General features: G+C 34.0%; 1 protein-coding gene across 3 annotated transcripts in view; it reads right to left on the minus strand.

Annotated features, from left to right (window-relative positions):
• Positions 1-22210, minus strand: part of LOC123528859 (E3 ubiquitin-protein ligase TRIM9-like) — a 142750-nt gene that overhangs the window by 14169 nt on the left and 106371 nt on the right. The window contains exons 7-9 of one of the 3 annotated variants that reach the window (XM_053518595.1): positions 18586-18658; positions 15124-15146; positions 7215-7343 (exon numbers count right to left, since the gene is read on the minus strand). In XM_053518595.1, the coding sequence (XP_053374570.1) occupies positions 15131-15146; positions 18586-18658 (89 nt within the window). In that variant the 3' untranslated portion in view covers positions 7215-7343; positions 15124-15130. Of the gene's footprint in view, positions 1-7118; positions 7344-15123; positions 15147-18585; positions 18659-22210 lie in introns of those variants that run through there. The other 2 variants (XM_053518591.1, XM_053518589.1) reach the window with 2 other exon arrangements.

A 22210-nucleotide genomic window follows, 5' to 3' on the forward strand; every position in this document is an offset into this window, starting at 1 on the left:
CACTGCTTGTTTAGTACAAACACATCTTGCATAGCCAATACCTTGGTACAGACACTGCTTGTTTAGTACAAACACATCTTAGCCAAATCCTAGGTACAGACACTGCTTGTTTAATACAGACACATCTTGCATAGCCAAATCCTAGGTACAGACACTGCTTGTTTAATATAAACACATCTTGCATAGCCAAATCCTAGGTAAAGACACTGCTTGTTTAATATAGACACACCTTGCATAGCCAATACCTTGGTACAGACACTGCTTGTTTAGTACAAACACATCTTGCAAAGTCAATACCTATATAGTTACAGGAACTGCATGTTCCTAGGTACAGACACTGCCTCTTCATTTAGCCAATTCCTAGATACAGATAACACCTGGTTGTTTAGTCCATTTCTAGGTATAGATAACACCTGGTTGTTTAGTCCATTCCTAGGTACAGATAACACCTGGTTGTTTAGTCCATTCCTAGGTACAGATAACACCTGGTTGTTTAGTCCATTCCTAGGTACAGATAACACCTGGTTGTTTAGTCCATTCCTAGGTACAGATAACACCTGGTCGTTTAGTCCATTCCTAGGTACAGAAGATGCTTATATTTTTATTAAGACGATTCCAAGTACAATTTTAAATAGAAAATCCATTTAGCCAATTCTACTTGTTTAATTAATTCCTTCATACATGCACTGTTTGTTTAGCTAATTTTCTTAGTACCCTGCATGAATAGCTGATTCCTAGGTACAGAAATTTCTTGTTTAGCCAGTTCCAACGTCCAGATGATGCCTTGTTGTTTTTTTTCAAAACTCAAAAACATGAAGTAGCCAATGACTGACATGACTGCTCAATTCAACCAGATACTTATTTCATTTCAGGAAAGAACAACAACAAACCAAGAAGAAGAAACACTGTTTTGTATTCAATGACATCAAGAAAACTCGACATTAGAGAAAAAAAGTGTTGTCAGATTCTAAAAGCAAGGAACATTGCATGCTCTGAAGTCATTATTTCCACAGTTCAGAAAAAGTTGCAAAGACAAAACAATTAGGAGACTTAATTATCAGTATCAAGTTATGCAATTTTTCAAAGAAATTTTTTCAACATTTTGTGCTATAAGAAGTTAAAGTACATTTGTACATCCTAAAATGTTTTGTTCTTATATAAATGGTAAGAACTGCTAGCTCTGGATTTTGGATTCCACATCAGGAGTAACTTGTGCTCTGCTATTATAATGTGACTTATCTGAAGATTGACTGTGTCTGTTTGGAGACACAATTACACACCATCGTATCCAGTGTAACATAAGGTAACATTTTCCTCACATATGATTTATGAAGTAATATCTACTTTAACACCTGATCACTACATAAAGCTCAGACATACTATTTTGTAGGAAAATTTACAAGTCATTTATTTTAAATTATTAAGCTACATACAATGATATAGGAGAGTTGGTCAAACACATACACCACGTTCATGTTCTTTGGTTACCAACAGTAACAGTTGAGCAAGGTTTATTAGATTTATATTTTCAATAAAACAAGAGCTGTTTATAAAACACAAATACCCCCATGATGGCTTGCCCATTTTCAGTCCCGTGATCACTACGACCTTGACCTTTGATACACCAACACCCCCATCCCCCTCCAAATCGATAGGAGTCATAAGCCAAGTCATGATATCAAGTTCGAAGATAGTGGGTCAAGTGGTTGCAAATATGTTTTCAATGTTCAAGTCCCCGTGACTGTGACCTTGACCTTTGACCTAGTGATACAAAAAATGATAGGGGTCACCTACTTCATAAGCCCAATCATGCTAATAAGTTTGAAAATGTTCTGGGTCAATTTTGGCAGAAACCATTTTGCTCTACCAACAGATAGACAAACTGACATTTTTGTAAAGGTAGGTTCTAGTTGTACAACACCAATTATCTCAGAGATGTACAATTTTGAAATTGTACTCACATTCAGACAGTATTCCACTCCCATAAAACTCGCAGAGATTTACCTAGTGAATATAGTGTATCAGGTACTGAAAAGAATGTAACCATTAATAATAAAAAAGATAATATTCACCTGTGTATTGATTTTCCAGGGCCGTAGGAACAGGGGGGGGGGGGGGGGGGGTGGGGGAGGCACCTGCCTCTTAATAATTTGACCAATAATGGTAATTATCTTAGCAATTTTTTTGACAGCCGCCAACTTTTGCTTAGCCAGTCTTAAAGGTGGTCAATCACATTTAAACAACATTTAATGACATTTTTTACTTTTTGTATATTCTGGTAGAGAATTATTTAAGGAACAAAAAGACCGATTACATAGAGTTAGATTCCTATTTGAAATGTATATTTTATTATTTTTATAAAAATTTGTAATTACTCCCCTTTAATATGAAAGTATATAAAAAGCTGGGTATTTCTTTTTATTTCGATACAATGTCTAGTTTTACATTTGCATTTGATAGACATATCAACTATTGAACAATCTGAACCAAAATGCAAGTTTTAAAGCTGTGTGTAGCTTCTGAATTCATTTATTTCCAATCTATCTTGGTTGCGCAACCAAGATAGGCAAAGGGAGGTAATAATAATTATTCAAACTTGCGTTTCTAATGAATTCCATCTAAATACATAATTCTTAATGCAAATATTTTACAAATATATTACAATATGTCTAATATTTATACATTTCCTTAGGCAAAGTATGTTAATCAAATTTATACTTATGATAAAATAACTCTATCTTGGTTGGGCAACCAGGATAGGAAAATGAAATTTTAAAAATACCTCCAGTGAAAATCTAATTTGTATTAAGTGTTAAGTGAACATAAATGAGTGTAAATGATCAGATGCTAAAGTTTCGAACAAATCCGTTACATGGCCAAAATCTGATTATCCACCTTTAATCATACTTTGAAATCAGATAAGGTTTCGAATAAAGTGAATTTATATTGCAGGAAATTAAACATAGAATAGCCAGAAAACGTATGTATGTAAACTTTTATGGTCAAGCATGTAATCAACCCGCAACCTCCCGATCCCCAGGTTCCATAAATTATTGCCCCGGTTATAATTAAGTGCCTAAGTATGAAATGACGATGGGATGGGTGTGAATTTCAATTTGGGATCTGAATGTTACACAAATGAAAAATGCAATCCTTGTGAATGTTTGGAAATAGCTATTTGGTGGATTTTAACAGGCCTATTATATTACCTCATAAGTGAACATAAATGAGTGTAAATGATCAGATGCTAAAGTTTCGAACAAATCCGTTACATGGCCAAAATCTGATTATCCACCTTTAAACCACAAAAAATGTTTCTTTGATCTGGGTCTGTTTTAGGTCTGCTGATTTTCAAAATGTGTGCCCCTCCCCTCCATCTGAAAATGCTTCCTACGTGCCTGTTTTCAAAGCTTTCCTTCAATACTTCTAAACTCCCCGAGTCTATAGTCTTTCTTAGAATGATTCCGATTCACTACGTCCTATGAATCTGACTGCACAAAATATAAATCAATTAAATTTTCAATGTCATCCTTTTTCCATTATGCATTGGAAGCCATTTTGTTTTCAGATTTGTATTACTTTGGGGCAGTTATTTCTGGAATTTCATTCACTTACCTCATTATCAGCTAATAATTTACCAATTTGTTGCTTGTCAACGTGGGTGGTACATAAGACAAAACTTACGAAATAGAACATGTCCTAATCTGTAAGTCAAGACTTAAGATTTACGAAATCAAGGAATAGCATCGTACACATGATATTATTTGGCTGTACATCTTACATTTAATTGGCGTTGTACAACAAAAACCTATCGTCTATTGAGGCTTTGAACTCAGTAAACTCTCTCACAGCTCTGATTATCTTCCCATGTTTTGAGAAGAAAAGAGGCATAATTCTACAAAATCAAAATACCCTCAGGAGTTATCTCCTGTGAACAAAACATAATAGAGTTTGAATACAGACTATAGTCCAATATTCACATCACAATCACTTGAGAATATGCCTGACACAATGTAATAACTCTGCACCAAAACACCTTCTAACAATATTTCTTCCTCCAAACTAAAGGAGAATGTCATAATATGTCACACTTACCCATGATCTGAGACAATACAGAAAGATATAACATATTTTTCTAACTTATATTCCCAGAATAGACAGAATTCTGATAAATAATTCAAAGACCACATCACAATTAAGTCCTATAAAATAATGTCTCAGTTTTTCTCTGTTGGAACTGTCTGGCTATCAGCATAAATATGGCAATTAATTTTCACACATATGGCAAGATGCAAAGATGTCTAGAAAACATAGGTTGTTACCCAGACAAAAACATAAATAATATCACCAGAAATATTTTCTTGCTTAAAATTATGAAACTCTTGACTGATGTAATTCAGATTAACTTTACATAAAGAAACTTTACACAAAGATATCAGGTAAAAGAGAGATATAATGACCCTAAGTCATTATAAATTGCCATGGAAACCAGAATTGGGTATGGATTACCTAGATCTGAAGAAATCTGGAAGGGACCCAGCAAATATATTTTCCTGTGAAGTTTAACTGAAACTGGCAGATTGTTTAGTGGGAGATGTTCTTTCAAGAAATTCTAGATGACCATGATGATGATGGTCAACATGTCGAGCCCGCCCTTTGACCCCTAACTATGACCTTGACCTTTGATATAGGAACCTTAGGTTTGCACATGACACTCCGTCTCATTCAGTTAAACATTCATGCCAAATATAAACAAGATTTCTCTATGCATGTAAAAGTTATGGGCCGTACAAGATCTAAAATGACCTTTGGCCTCCACCTGTGACCTTATCCTTTAAGATAGGAACCTGGGGTTTGCACATGACACTCTGTCTCTTTGAGTTAAACATTTGTGCCAAACATAAACAAAATTCCTCAATGCATGTCAAAGTTATGGGCCGGACAATATCTGACATGACCTTTGACCTCCAACTGTGACCTTGACCTTTGAGACAGGAACCTTGGGTATGCACATGACATTTTGTCTCACTAAGGTTTACATTTATGCCATATGTAAACAAGATTGCTCCATGCATGTCAAAGTTATAGTCTAGACAAACAAATCCGGACGGATACACCAAACTGCCATTTGGACGACTATGTCTTCGCTTCCGCAAGCTGGCTCGACAAAAATCGCTGTACAAGTCTTTCTCTGATACGATTTTAATGACATATTGCAGAATGTTTTACCCTATTATGACTTAAGGTATGAAAATTCCTAGGACCTACACTATCGTTTACTCTATCTTTATTGCTTCTTAAACATTTTAGAGAAATTTTTATAGAAATTCCAGAGAATATAAATATCTTTATATCAGTAATTCATCTTCATGTTATCCTACAATATCACATGCTGTTATCACATGTTATCATGTATCATATGTAATTCAGCAGGAGTTATCTCACTATCTATATTAGCTTATGAGAGAGACTATCTCCCAGATATTACAATCCATATATCTTTGAACTTTTATAGCTATTTTTTTTTCCCTTTTTTATTACTGTATGGTACATGTGATAAAATATAAGCAGCATTTCTTAACAAGTTTGAGAATCCATTTATCTCCCTTTACTATGCAACACTATGATAATGAAAATTGTGCACAAGCACAAAACAACTGTCAGATCTTAGGGGATATAATCCAGTATGTAAGAGATGTATCTGTCCTTTTTCTGGGACACAAATGGTGCATTTTGAACACTGAAGTAATCACTAGCTAAGATTGCAATTGTAAATGTTTCTATTTCCTTATATGTCATGCTGCGCTTTTTAAGTGAATATAGTTGCATATCATCATTAAATGAAAAGCTAATAATAGAATTACAAAAATTAAAGCATTATATAGTCATGCATGCAACAATCAAAATGTTGAAAGATACAATATTGTCTTGTATAGAGTTTTCTGCTTTTTGCAGATGGAAGTATCAAAAGCATAAATATTTAATGAAGACTTATTACTTTAAGACATAAAATTATCCTCCCAGATCCACAGGTGCGCAGTCAGCAACATCTTGATTCCTTAACATAGTTTAGAGAAGGAAAAAAACACACTCTAGCCTATTGATCCCATCAATATCTGTACAACTGAGAGATTCCTATTAATTTCCAATATTTAATGTACTCAGAGATCCTATCTTTGGAATACAAAATGAAAGACATATGGAAAATATGATTACTCTTTCTAACAGTTGTGCCAGCTTGCAGTTTCATTCTGCAGTTATATGATAAGCTTATAATGTAATAACATGTCCATGACAAATTACATCCCTAAAATTAATAGAAATTAAATGGAGGAAAGTATTGGGAGCAGCCCATCTGAGAAATAACTTACTGCATAAGTTACACAAAATGTAAAATGTCAAGATTCTTTGTGTCTATAAATCAATTAAATAATTCTGTTTTTAGACTGGATTTTTGTGGGAAGATCAACTTAGTAATTCCTTTAGTTAATATTCTCATTTACAGCAACACAAACAGGCAAGATCGGATTAGAGAGATTCTGATTCTACTCAAAAATTCTCACTTGAGGAGGATTCTACATTATGTTTTCTGTCAGAAATAATTTTGTTCCAATTTTCTTCACTGTATATTCAAGAAAATTTGAACCCATTTAGTTGATGTAAAAAGGTTTTTGATGTAAGGGGGTGTTCTAAGAAATGGATTGCTTAAATGTAATATATCTGATGTAATGCTTTTGCAAATTAAATAAACACTTATTCCATTATTTTTCAATTATGTATGACCCCTGTTGTCTTCTTTTTCAGTCAGTCTTAAATATATTATGCTTTGATCCATTAGGTTTAACTGCTGACTAAAAACATATTGTTCAGTGCCTTTTTTTTTTTTAAATATTAGTGCCTTTTGATGCTATTCCACCCCCACCCCACCCCCGCAAACTCCCACCATTTTACTGAATTTCTGGTGTAACAAACTCTAACTAGAACCAAAACTCATTTGAAATTGTATTATCAATCAACAAAATAACCACAATCAATACTTTTAACAACTTCCCCAAAATATCTCTTACACACATAAAAACATCAGCACTAGACGTATAAATGTGTACTGAAATACACACCTAGCATATCTGCCTTGCTGACGTCAAATCTGGCAATGCCTATTGCAGGGTCGGTGTTGTTATCGTACCGGTCCACCGTCACTTCCCAATAGTGAACGCCCTTTGAGAATCCAACTCCCCCGAGGATTATGCGATGTTCGAAGCTGTTACATGTTGCCGTCAGATTGTCGTTAGAAATGATGATGTCAGGATGAGCTGTTGTTGGATCAAGGCTGAACCACGCCACTGAAATAAAAAAAGTCAATGGTAATAGTGTATGGGCTGCAAATAACACTTAATATAGAAACACTGACATGCTTTAAAAGTTATGATTACACAAAGTCATGATTTATATGTAAATCCAAACTTTACAAATATCCAAGTCAGATCTCATCATGCAGATTACATGCAGATTACCGGGCTTTTAAGATGCACCCCTCCACCTCCAAAACAGCACCCATCCACCTCCCAAAACAGCCCCCTCCACTTCCAAAACATGCAACCCTCCAAAACCCAAGCACTTCTTTCAAATTGGTATTTGCCTAGTATCTGGGTGGTACATCTATGATTCTATCTTCACATCAAATTTCTTTCAAGTCTTCAATAAGCTTTTCAAATAAACAGTTCAACTGCTTGTAACAGGTGTTTCTAAATTAAAAAGAACTTTTGACAAAAATCACCTTGATTTTTTTTTTATAGTAATTTTGAATTAGCACAAAGTTCTAGAAAGCCAACACCTTTCTTACTGTAATGATGGGTTTTCCAGCAACAAAATCTTTTGAAGTTTTTCTTTTTGATCGAGGAATTCAAATTACCTTAAAAAAGCACTTTCAATACTATCTAAACAAGAGCTACTAATAATTAACAAAAATTGGGTCTTTATTCAAAATCAATATTAATGATATAATTTTGCAAAAAAGTAATTTCAATTGATGCATATTTTCTGTCAAAACCTATTATATCTGAATATTTAAATACTACAAAAACATTAAACAGAGAAATCTCATCTGTTTTTTTTTTTTATATTTGTAAAGACCTTATTTTATCCCATTGTGTTGCTAACGCATTTTTTTCAGCATTATGCATGCTTTCACTTTTTGCAGCTGTCTATTAGAGAATAAAATCTGATAAATTTCACCAAATAGTGAAAATTAACAAACAAAAACTAAAAGTTTCTTTTCTTTTTTTCTTTACACAAACAAATAAAGGTTTAAGCTACAAGATGAGTTTATTTCGGCTAATTTGCATATAAATCGGAGTGATGTTTAACATACAATAAATGGCAATATTGCCCAAAAAATTACAAATTGCTTTTGATAAAAAATAATGTAATTATCACAAGATAAATTGCTAAGGAAAAAGAATAGATCTTGTAACATTTTATATAAAATAGAAAAAGTGGAAACTCCACAATTTTCAGGCTTGGTTTGATAAAGCATGTTCATAGAATTGCTACCATCCACACTCTCTAGCCCTGGGTGAAGCAGAAATCAACATTATGTGCATGTTATAAGTACTAAAATACAACATTCCCAGATGTGTTCATATGGCCAAGTACAATGGAACATTCAATGATACTCTACAGTGCAATTCCATGATGAGCAGCACAGGAAAGTCCCCAGTTAAAAGTATTATGCAGCGGCCATTTGAAATGCGGAAACAATCTTTTCATGACTCGGATTTTGTTGCAAGTCAACACAACTCAGATTTTGATATGCGTCTACACAACTCAGATTTTGATAACTGCGCCTACACTACTCAGATTCTGCAGTGTGTCTACACGATGCTGTGTGTCTTAGTAACACAACTTACATTTTACTTAGAGCATTCATGACGTCAGATTGTGCATCTGTACACAGACAACTCTTGGTAACAGAGGTATATGTGTTAAAAAGTGGGTCAAGATGTGAAATTTGCCTTTCTTTCCATATTTTATTCATTTATTCTCATCTCCATTGTTTTTCAAGGAGGTTACGCCACTGCCATATATGAACCTGAAGTCCAGTCTGTACCGTACATAATTATTATGTAATATACCTAACTCTTCCATTTCCAGAAATGTTCTGACATCTCTCTTACCTAGGCAGGTGCTTGAATATTACATTTCTAATTTCTCTTAAAGTAGTGAGATAACATTAATCTCTTAAAATCTGAATAAGATCTATTTCTTTATATCAAACCAGTCATTTTTCTTTCTAAATTACCTCCTACAAGGTAGCTTTCTAACAGAAAGGTAATACAGGTGTTTGAAGTAACTGTAGCAGATGTATGATCATCATAAGTCACAACTTCGTAAATCAAAGGGGTGGGGGTGTTAAGAAAAGCAACGAAAAACAATAAATTCCTTAAGACTTCACTACTATTGAAGAAGAAAGTATGCAATGAACAGTTGTCAGTACAAACTATGTAACCAACCCGGGCACTGATCTACTACTGCATCAGCGGTGCTACCATAAAAATGTCGAGTATTTTTGACATGAAGAATATTCATCTTAATTTATCCTTGTGGATCAAACCTTGACCTCGGCAAACTGTACACATAAATAAGCAAAGACCAGATAGAGCAAAATTGAACAACGGCTAACAGCTTTTATCATTACTGTTCAATTCTTTCAGAAGTAGTGATTTGCATTTAAGTGGGCTTGTAACTAGATTGTGAATCAAGTCAAATCTGGATCAATTCAACAATATTCCGATGCTTTTTTCCCAGTCTGTTCTTTAAATGAAATTTTCTGTTAACAATGTTACAGATTCTGTGATAATGAATGGATAATGAGCAGTTTTAAAGTCAAACAAAATGTGATTAACTTAAAACTATTCATTTCTTTGTTATTGGCTGGAACAAAGCTTGAAGCTGTTTGCATCCAAATCGGAGAACGGCCGACTGGCGGGGAAAGTTGGCGACAGAGGTCTGACTGACTCCGTACTCGGATAAATCAGAACACCAACTGCTTGCAATTAGCATTGATTATACAATTATTTATAAAATTTATCAGTGAGCAAAGACATAAATCAACATGAATTCATATTCATGATCGACAGTTTCATTACTACACAAGCAACATGTTAGATGAAAGATAACTTTTTATTTTATTTTTTGAATATTTAATACAGATTGGTGATGCCTGTCAGAGATAACCTGAAATCATATTTAAAAAGTTAACTGTTAAAAACTTAATTTTAGAGTGTTCGTTTTTTAAAATTCAAAGTGAAATTAAATGCTATTTCTGTATTTTCAAGCATAAAAGACAATTTTTAATAGCATATCCATTACAATCCTTTATACAAATAATTTAAAGAGACTTAATGCTATATTATGGCTTATCAATGTAAGAAAATAGAAAGCAGATGAGCCCTCATGGTTCTAAAATGACAATCAAATACATAACATTTTTGGCAAAAATTTTGATATTTGTTCATTTCATCCACTCCCAATTCCATCAAGACTGTAATCTGCTTCCAAACTTTGTGAATGAAAGTCTTCAAATTTTCATGAAACTGCAACAAAATTCCACTTAGAGAAAAAATATCTCAGCAAAAAACTACTACAAACACACAGATACCAGAGTTTCACGCCAAGGCAATGATATACTGTGTGAGTAGTAGAACATTTATTGGTCTCCTTATGACCATATACAACGTAAACATTTACCCTTCCTTCCACGACTCGTCGACCATAAAATAACGTTACATCTATAATTCAATACGTTTATGTAAAATATTGCGCCCTGGTGTATCAATTCACTGTAAAAGCTGTGAAATGTTTCATTTCAAAATGCAAATTTAAAAGTCTGCCCTCCATAAAAGAGAATATTTCCTTGTAGACGTGTCATGAAAAATTCAGCGCCTTCTTTTCTAATGATGTTTGCTTCCCGATATAATACAATTTAAGCTTTTATTTATTTGAAACTGTCAGGTATAATGACATTAAGTTCAATTTTTTATGAAATCGGAAACGGTAAAACTCAGAAGTTTTTGCATGAATTGCCCTCCAGGTCATGTCTGATACTAAACAGTGCATAAACTCATTACTCTGGCTACTTAGTATGAAATGTTGTTACCTTCTGTTAGAAATGTTGGCTAAAATACAAACAGTGACTTGTTATTCCTTGACAACTGTATTTCATAGGGTAAAAGAATTACATCATAACAAATTAATGTACCTAATACTTGCAGATCTGAATCTTCCATTACATAATTCATTTCATGATTTTTACTTCAAATGTAAACAAACAAAACCTTTCAAAAGTCAATTATTGTTTTTGCTGAATACAGAATCGTATGTTACAACAAAATGTCCTTATATTTTGTTTTTGTTTGTAATGACATGAGTAATATAACTTTTATAACAAACATCTAACAGTAATATTTTCCTCATAAAAGTCTGTCAGCTAATCCATTTTAAGTAATTGTTTAGGATTTAGATTCTTTAACATTACTCAATAAGAGTGTATCTTTTTGTTTTAAAATGGAAATTGTAAATTAAATATAAATTTAAGTCTACTCCAACTGATTAGACTGGTATTTCTTATAACTGTATTTAAAAAGATGCCATAACAGTAATAATTATTATCATGTCACATTCAAGTCTATTCGAAATACATTAAAAGGTACTCAGCTCCAGATTTTGGCTAAAAATGAGCTTTCTTGAAAATTAAACTTTGTTCGTAAAATGAACAGGAGAACATGAGTTTTTGTTTCTAACTATCTTTAAAATGCCAAATCAGGGGGAAAAAATGCCATGGAGAGTCGGGAACACCTTGGCAATAAAAACTTTCCTGCGGTTTTGACCAATACGCCATGGCGGAATATGTACTTAACAGTTGTTAAATATAAACATTTATAATTAAGACAGTTTACCTCCAATATCCCATTACAAACGCTTGTGAATTTTGAATGAAAAAAATTAATAAGAACAACTAATTCCGATGTGTTTCCATAACAAAAAAATCCGTCAGTCATTAGATTTCAAAGCCTTCTTAAGGGATATAGAAATAATTTCCTGATATCCTTTTTTTTGTTGCCATAAGATCTGGAGTCAGTACATTTAAAATGTCTCATTATCATAAAACCCAACATCAATGAAACATTGCATTTGGTAGTCATAATTAAAGTTATCACAGGTCTCTACCTTAGAGTATTGTTCCTGAAAGTAACTCCTTATGTTTTCATTATTCTGATGGGCAAGTTTTTAATGAGAAATGGTAAGTAAATTCACCAGAATTTTGAAAAGTTCAACCAGATGATCATTCTGGTGTATCAATTTGGAAATATCTGACCTGGAGTTGATGCAAAGATGCAAAACTGAAAGAAGCAAACAGTGAGCAATAAGCCAAACGTCTGATCAATGTCCTAAAAAAGGCATGCAATATTTATCTAAGTGGTAACAGGCAATTAATGTTTACGTAACAGTCTGGTTTCCTTGGAATCTAATCATTCAACGTTCTCCTGCCTGTTGACAAGTTACTTATGTGATTTAAATGCCAGACTGGCCATATAATCAAGTAGCAAGCTTTATTAAATTCCAATTATTGACCACATCATAATGTATATAAACCTTCCAAGAAAAATGCTTGTGGCCATCATGCAGTAAAAACTGAAGAAGTAAAACTGAGTTAAGGTAGCACTTCAAACATTTTGTCTTGCAAAAAATCTTTTAAAATAGTCTAAACATGCATGGATTCTGGGCTGGTATTCATTAAAAGCTCCTAAGGGAAACTTAAGGCATTTTGTGGACAATCTTCGAGATAGTTGGAATGTCAAACAATATTGTCACATAGTAATGAAGATTATCAATAAATCTTGTAAAGTCTACACTTTTCTTTTGTGCTATGTTGTTCAGGAAATTTTGCAAAGTTATTAGGATTTTCCTTAGTTTTCTCCTTAGGAGCTTTATGAATACGGGCCCTGGTCTACAGCACAAATATAGGTAAATATTTTATTTATTTATTTGGGTTTTACGGGGCACCAATACAGAAATATAGGTAAAATCCTATCCAGTTTAAGTTTGATGGGGTATTACAGTTGCTGTGTTAAAAATTGTTGGATTTTGCTTTATTCTCAGTCTGCATAAACAATCTATTACCTTTTTTTTGCAAAGCATCATAACCATTCTTATAGGTTCAGATCGATACCCCTGTGGACTATATAATAATATGAACGAAAAAGTCTTCCTCCCAAACTGTAATTCTGATATCATGCTATCAAAACTACTGACAGACTCAAAAAATTAACCTTAATACAACATAAAATTGCAATTAAGTAACACATTTAAGTTTGATAATTTTGTTAAATTTCTAAGAACTTATATATATATGTACACAAAATAGTAATGAAAAGTAAATGTTAAAAGTTACATGGCCAGAGCCTGAAAAATAGTAAATTAAATGATAAAATTAATGGCTTAAGACATTACATATAATAGAAAATAAGGCTGGAACTTACAAAATAGCAATGATAAAAATAATGACTAGACATTCCAAAAAAGTAATGATAAAGTAATGACCTGAGGCTGAACAAAATTGAACCACACCATGAGAAAACCAACATAGTGCATTTGCGACCAGCATGGATCCAGACCAGCCTGCGCATCCACGCAGTCTGGTCTGAATCCATGCTGTTCGCTTTCAAAGCCTATTGCAATTGGAGAAACCATTAGCGAACAGCATGGATCCATGCTGGTCACAAATGCTTTGCACTGTGTTGATTTTCACATATGGTGCAGCTCAATTGTAAATGGCTAAATTTTTATATTTATGATAAAGTAATGGCTTAAGTTCTGATGGATTTAAGCAGCATATTGAGATGGACATTTCCACTCAGGCTTTCAGGGAAAGAGAACATTTTCATTTTAATTTCAGACTTTCAGACATAACAAATATCTATTTTTATTTTGCTGTTACTTTCTGTTCCACAACAAAGAGCTGCACTGGAAACAAGATATAACTCCATTTAACTGAGAACAAGATATTTCAGATTCATGCAAAATGAGTGTTAGATACACTGACTGGGCCTTCCCTATCAATATTTACTAGCGTCACAACTTTACACAAGTATTTGTGTATGTTGTCACTGGGAATTGAACTGCAACCTCTAAGTTAGGACTCAGACTCAATAACGCTTCACCGCAACAAATTCTGTGCATATAAGTTAAATAGAAAATACTCTAAGTATGTATGTTTCCTGGTAATAAAAAAATCAGTGCAGCCAAACATTTGTTAATTTTACTGGCTGGATTTAAGCATTAGCATATCAATGTGACAATGAATTTCCTCAATTTCCAATGCTTTTTAATAATGCAAAACTTTTATGTTGATAGAGGAAGTGTTACAACCTGGAAGTGTTGCTATGGTAATGTTCTGCATAAGCTAGTCTCACAAAAAAAGAAAAAGAAATGGGGAAAAACCGAGAAAAGATTCACTAGAAAAATATACATATAAAAAATCTTTAATACTTGTGTTTAAAGTTACAATAGTTTCTGTTTAAATGTTTTTGAATTTAGATACCCAGAAGCCTCTCTTAAATAAATCTCTTGTAAAAAAAACTTGTTAGTGGGCCAAGAGGAATCTTTAAATCGAATTTCTGAAGAATTTTCTTAGCAAAATGCAGAAATCTCGTAACAATTCTAATACTTTGAATATTCAGATCGCCATTGAATTTTATGATTTTAAAGAACTGTTTAATGCAATTTGCTACATCAATGAATTAAAGCAACGATGGCATGAAGCAAAATGGTGCTATCTGTCTTCTTTGTGTATATGCACTGATAGCACCTTTTAGCTTTACGTTGTCCTTATATAAAAAAGTTAGCACTTTTTTTTTGCTTATAGGCATTGACATAAAGGACTGAAGGGAAAACTGTCTTAACTCACTAAATTTCAAGTTACAACAGTTTTCCACTAACTCCTTGAAATGCAAGCTAGTTATTTTAGTTTATTTTCTTCAAAGAAAAAATGATGCAAAAATAAAGAGAGAAAGAAACACTTGAGGGGAAGAAAACAAAATGGATGCACAATAATGTATTTACCCCTACTCTATTTCTTCAGATGTCTGTAGAATAAAGAACAAAAATAAGGTTATCTCGGTGCAATAATCAATTAACTTTCGCTCATACTTATTATAATTGTTGTCATCTTGCATACATAATTGTTTCCTTTTATATCTGATAAATAATAAGCACAAAATATACAATGATGTAAAATTACAATTTATTTATTACAAAACATTAATTTTTTTATGTTAAATGATTTGGTAATATTTAGAGCATAGAATCAGTGGTTTAACATCAATCAAGTTGTAAAAAAATTTAGAGCTGTTTTAACGATTTAATCAGAAGACATTTGTAGGTGTGATATAATTAAACAAAATAGCTCATTTCATCTACATAAAATACAAAGAAACAGATGTACAGTGGTGCTCAAAACACGATTCCAATTAAGAAAGCAATTAACAAAGTCTATTTCTTAGTGTAAAAATGCACTGAAAGCCTGGCATAAAAACTTGCCAAAATAAATACAAGAAGCAGCTCCACGGAAAGCAAGCTCTGATAACAGTGCAAGTGCTAGAACTGAAATTAAAACGGAAGATTTATTCCACGATCTACTGCAGGATACCGGAAATCTAGCTGCACTAAATTCCATTTTACATAAATTTTCACAGTTTGAAATACATCATCAAAACTTTTTTATATAAGAGAATCCTTATCAAATGTTTATAACATGTTTTATATCAACAAGTTTGTTTCTTGCTTCTTTTTTTTTGCTAGAAAGACATGTTTAAGGACGCAGATGTTTCAATATTAGCTAATTTATATTCACAAAATAAAGGGTCTTAACTCTGTCAAATATTTTCCCAGGGAAGTAAAACATACCAGCTGTAGAAGTTCAAGTATAGTAGGTAAATTTATTGGGGGGTAAGTTGTGCAAGCTTTTATTCACAGACAAAGTTTGCTGAAGATTTCAATAAATCAAAAAGGGAAGCGATTTTTTTTTAAATAATAGAATTTTTTAAGGGCCATAACAAAGTCGACAGCAGGAAATAGGAAGTGATGTGACCTTAAAAGTATCTGTAAAGGACAAAAAATAGTTCTATCTATTTGGATTTTCAATGCCCAAATATGGAAAAAAATATGTAAAAATGATGTGTACTGAATTCACAAGAAAATTCAACTAGAAATTTTTATATGAACAATGAATATATATGACTAAATAATGAAGGCATGAAATGTGAACATGCAAATAAACTACATGCAATTTGACATAATGTGATCATCTTACACCAAAATGACATGTAACTCAGGCTCCTCATCCAAAACATGCAACATTGCACTAACTACAACATTATATACATGGGGCTGCATTGCAAATTGTGGTCCTGTCCTTAAATAAAATGCAAGCTGTACAGAACATTGTGAGTGCCCAAAGATAAAACTCAAGAACTACAGATACTTTTAATTGTGCATAATTTAAGACTAAATTTGTACAAAAACCCTTTTCATTCAAGAGACAGATGGATGCAGCAAGGGGATTGGCACAGCAAGGGATGGATGCAGCAAATGATGGATGCAGCAAGAGTATGGATGCAGCAAGGGATGGATGCAGCAAGGGTATGGACACAGCAAGGGTATGGATGCAGCAAGGGATGGATGCAGCAAGGGTATGGACACAGCAAGGGTATGGATGCAGCAAGGGATGGATGCAGCAAGGGTATGGACACAGCAAGGGATGGATGCAGCAAGGGTATGTATTGCAAGCAAGGGATGGATGCAGCAAGGGATGAACACAGAATCAAGGGTATGAACTCAGCAAGGGATGGATGCAGCAAGGGATGGCACAGCAAGGGATGGATGCGCAGCAAGGGATGGATGCAGCAAGAGTATGGATGCAGCAAGGGATGGATGCAGCAAGGGTATGGACACAGCAAGGGTATGGATGCAGCAAGGGATGGACGCAGCAAGGGTATGGACACAGCAAGGGATGGATGCAGCAAGGGTATGGTTGCAACAAGGGATGGATGCAGCAAGGGATGGACACAGCAAGGGTATGAACACAGCAAGGGATGGATGCAGCAAGGGTATGGACACAGCAAGGGAGTGATGCTGCAAGGGTATGGATGCAGCAAGGGTATGGACACAGCAAGGGAGGGATGCTGCAAGGGTATGGACACAGCAAGGAAGGGATGCAGCAAGGGTATGGATGCAGCAAGGGAGGGATTTTGCAAGGGTATGGATGCAGCAAGGGTATGGATGCAGCAAGGGATGGACGCAGCAAGGGTATGGACACAGCAAGGGTATGGATGCAACAAGGGATGGATGCAGCAAGGGATGGACACAGCAAGGGTATGGACACAGCAAGGGATGGATGCAGCAAGGGTATGGACACAGCAAGGGAGGGATGCTGCAAGGGTATGGATGCAGCAAAGGTATAGACACAGCAAGGGGATGGATGCAGCAAGGGTATGGATGCAGCAAGGGTATAGACACAACAAGGGGATGGATACAGCAAGGGTATGGATGCAGCAAGGGTATGGACACAGCAAGGGGATAGATACAGCCAGGGTATAGACACAGCAAGGGGATGGATTTAAAAAGAAAGAGAAGATGTACATAATTAGATCACAATCATAACCTATTTGTCATACAGTGGCACTGCAGAGACCAAGGTAGAAATGTTCTTCAATACTGTGAAATCATTTAAATTCGCTGGCATGAAATTTCGCGCAGATGTGAAAAAGGACTGTTTCACGCTGGCTTTAATTCGCGCATTTTCAATTTATTTATTTGGGTTTTATGGCGCACCAACACAGTATAGAAATGAAAAAATAAAATTGAAAAATAATAATGGCGCAGTCTTTAATTCGCGCATCGGTCCTAGTGCGAAATACGCAAAAATTCGTCCTACGCAAATAAAAATGATTTCACAGTAATACGTACATCATGAAAGAAGAAAAAGTGCTTAAGATTGTATGCCAAGACCTATATCTTATAAAAAGTTTTTAGTAACCTTGTTTTTTTTCCCATTGATGGAACCAGTTTAACAAACTTTATGATGTCTATTCCTGTTTCAGTAAAGCCTGACCAATATCTGACCACTGATTTCAGATTATACTGATTTCAGATTATTTATTTGGGTTTTATGGCGCACCAACACAGTATAGGTTATAAGGCGCCAAACAGGACTACAAATTTTGGTTCCACATCTCATTTACAAAATTACGTAGCTAATATACAGTTTGGGGGAAATGCCTGAGTATATACTTCGCACCAAGTTCTTTGAAATTCTTTCGCTAGCACTTTAATAACATAACAACATTTAAGCAACAACAGTCAAAACTGAAAAACAACAATATAAACAAAAAGATGGTTATTAAGTGATAACTGAAAAATAAAAACTGAACTAAATTTTGTGCACAACATTAAGGATAGCCACTACATGATGCCGACAAACATGCAAAAACTTTCTTGGATGCTTCTCTTTATTTTTGAACGTACCGTAAATGCTCTAATAGTCGTCTAGTGTCTGATAAAAGATGATTTTCCAGCATACACTGGGTAAAGATACCAGCTGTAAAAATAAAAACAGATTTTTGTATTATATAACGTTATCTTTCGGTCAGAGGTGTGACTGTCAATAACAGGCTAAAACAATTACATGTCTGTATTTTATCGATCACAACTGCAGTAGAAATAAAGACATGAATAGTAAATTTACTACCCGACACACTGGCACCAGATCAGAAAGAAAATGCCTCCGTACGTGTTATACCCTACCCCTAGGTATTCTATAAGAACCCTGGTCATGAACGGGAAAATATACTAACCTGTTTCAATCGCGCATTTCATACCTAAAGTAGTACTGCAGTGCGGTAAATGAGTACTATGGATATCAAACAAGTGGTAATTTATCTTCCATTGTGTACCGGTCACATTTTTTCAATACATCTTATCTTAGAAAAACAATGCGTAGTTTATAGTTATTTCAACGTTACACAAAAAAACTTGCATGAACTTCCCTGTCGAAGTTCCGTTCTAGATTACAAAACCATTCTGATTGGCTGTTGTGAAAATGTATGTCAATCGTCTTTTTACTACACGTGTTCGCTTAAATGTGAAAATGCAGCATAAATGTGCAAAATGAATAAAATAAACAGAACAGATGCAGACCAATGTACGATTTCAAATTAAAGATCATAATTATATAAGATGAATTTTATTCATCATTTCGAGTTTAAGTGTAAAAATACGATTTTTTTAAATTCTGTTTTTGTTTGTTTACGTTTCACCAAACATGTGCACACTGCCGTGACCTCTAGACCGGATGTTCATTAGGGAAGGTCAAGCAAGTTTTTTCAGTAACATTGACGAAAGCATAAAATATGTTGATAATCTCAGCAATATGGAATATTGAGACAATGTGACTGGTGCACGATGGAAGATAAATTATCGCTTGTTCAATATACTAGGTACCCATTCACCGAACTGCGTGTTAAAGTTGAGAAATGTACGATTGAAATGGGTTAGTGTAGTTTCCCGTTCATGACCATGGTTCTTATAGAATACCTAGGGGTAGGGTATACCACGTACGGAGGCATTTTCTTTCTGATCTGGTGCCAGTGACCCGACATTACACGATATGATTTTTTGGTCAGGTGCACAGGATACATAATTCAGACTCGGACTAAATCTTGGGTAGGCTATATTAAAATGAATGGGGCTTCACTCTTATTTCTATAAATATTATGATATATGATTACATTTTTCAGACATGACACAATAACAAATATACATTTTTTTATACAATCACTGAACTTTTGGAAATAAGTTATTTTGAGTATTCTTTGGAAAAAGAAAAAGACAAGCTCAGATGGCTAAATATAAAGAAGATAGAATTTGGAAAAACCAATTTCCATTGCCATGGGTACGATTTCTAAAATACAAACACAACTGCTTTCACTGACTCACAAAATACAATCATGCAAAAGTAGGATGAAACTTGGTACAAATTAAATTTCATAACAATGATTTATGAAGTAAACAAATAAAATGATCATTAAAATGGAGGCGTCTGCTTATCCCACTCCAGACAAGTTTATACACATGCTTTGGTACTCAAGAGAGTTTAGGAAAATAATAGTAATGTAATTTTATGTTTCATTATCAGTAAGGAAGTTATGTACAGCTTCATTTCATTAGAATCAATGATAAAAAATCTACAGGGGTAGATAAAAAACATTTTTCCTAAAATCAATATCAGTCTGTATACAATCAAAGGGAGGGTTTTTTAATTTCAAAGGTAAGAGGAGACTAATTTAACTGCAGTATCGCAACATCCCAGATCGTTCGGAAAACACATTAAAAAGGACTTTATTCTGATAAAACAGCAAGACTGAACTTCTTTTATTGATTATACCGAGTGTACTAAAATAACATTCACAAAACGTACATCTATTTGCATTAGTCAGGTCATATAGTCTCCCTAAAACTTGGGTTCTCTACAAGTTACAATGTCCTCTCTCTAAAACTTGGATTCTCCGCAAAGTACAACTTCCACTCTCTAGAACTTTGGTTCTCCACAAGTTACACCTTCCTGTCTCTAAAACTTGGGTTCCCTACAAGTTACAATGTCTCCTCTCTAAAACTTGGCTACTCCACAAGTTACAATTTCCACTCTCTAAAACTTGGGTTCTCCACAAGTTACAATGTCTTCTCTCTAAAACTTGAATTCTCCACAAGTTACAATTTCTACTCTCTAAAACTTGGGTTTTCCACAAGTTACAATGTCTGCTCTTTAAAATTTGAGTTCTCCACAAGTTACAACATCCCTAGACTAGCCACTAGACTGATAATAACTGTATTTCTATATTTTTCCCTTTTTTAACAAATTCAATTTCATAGAGACAAAAGCCAGTCTATTTTAGAGATTTTCATACAGGACTGATGTTGAAATTATCATTATTATATGATATTGGACATAGGATATAGACTGGCTCAGTTCACTACATTCAATCGTAAGATTGTAAAAATATATATCATAGTCTAGGAGCTAGTCTACAACATCCCCTTTCTAAACCTTGGGTTCTCTACAAGTTAACCATTTCCTCACACTGTACTCATGAGAATAGAGCGCATATTGATCACTCACTTGACCATGACCTTTTGACCTTGCTTTTCACAAAGTTTGGTAAACATACATCAAACTGCTCATGAGGTGTTGTTTTCTTGTTTTGGCTCTGGTGGCCATTAATTCTTTCCAAGGAGTAACTTTAGTGTAGATCTGTCAAGCACCTTTCTTTTACAGCTCTTAGCACAGTCATGAAAACCGAATGATCCATAAAAGGATGCTCCTAGCCAAGTTTAGTTAACCCTTTACCACACAGAACAGAAGCCAAAGTAACCTCTTTTACATAATACTGATAAGTGATAATCATCATCAATAATCAGTATATGGCTGATAAAGGTGACTGTCTTATCTGAACAGAGGTGTTGGCATTATTTTGTGATTACACACACTTATGTTAAAAATGTCATTATTTTAATATTTTCTGTAAGTTTGACATTATTTTTGTCAATATAAAGTTTATAGCAATTTAAATTCTCTTTCCGATGATACAAAATTTATTGTAGTTTCTCTTTGAGTTTCGAAGATATAAAGTGTTAAAGTACGGGAATATATATTTTTAGGCATAAAATTCTGTTTTGGATTACTTTTACATTAAAATTCATATACAATTTCATTTTGATGTTTGAAAGTTTGATTTATAGTTAATAGACTTATCTTCCGAATTGGAATCAGTAAGTATTTATATAAAAAAACAACCATCAAACTGAATAACACTACAAAAATAACAGATCGTAAAATTTCTAAAAGTGCAAAAAGATCGCTGAGATCGAGACTCGTAACCGACTACAGTATTCTTGTGCTAAAAATTAAAATATTTTAGGATAATATTACGTAATATTTTGATGATCAAATGTCGGTACATCACGGGTGACTTCCGCTGCAATTAACTCTTGGGGTGTCATAAAATATTTGAAAGCTGCGGTCCTTCTGTTTTGATTATCACTTCCCGTTATGTAAGGCCATAAATTCCAAGCCATCGTATACACAAATTGTTGT

The sequence above is a fragment of the Mercenaria mercenaria genome, chromosome 1, assembly GCF_021730395.1.
Source record: "Mercenaria mercenaria strain notata chromosome 1, MADL_Memer_1, whole genome shotgun sequence".
Lineage (NCBI taxonomy): Eukaryota > Metazoa > Mollusca > Bivalvia > Venerida > Veneridae > Mercenaria > Mercenaria mercenaria.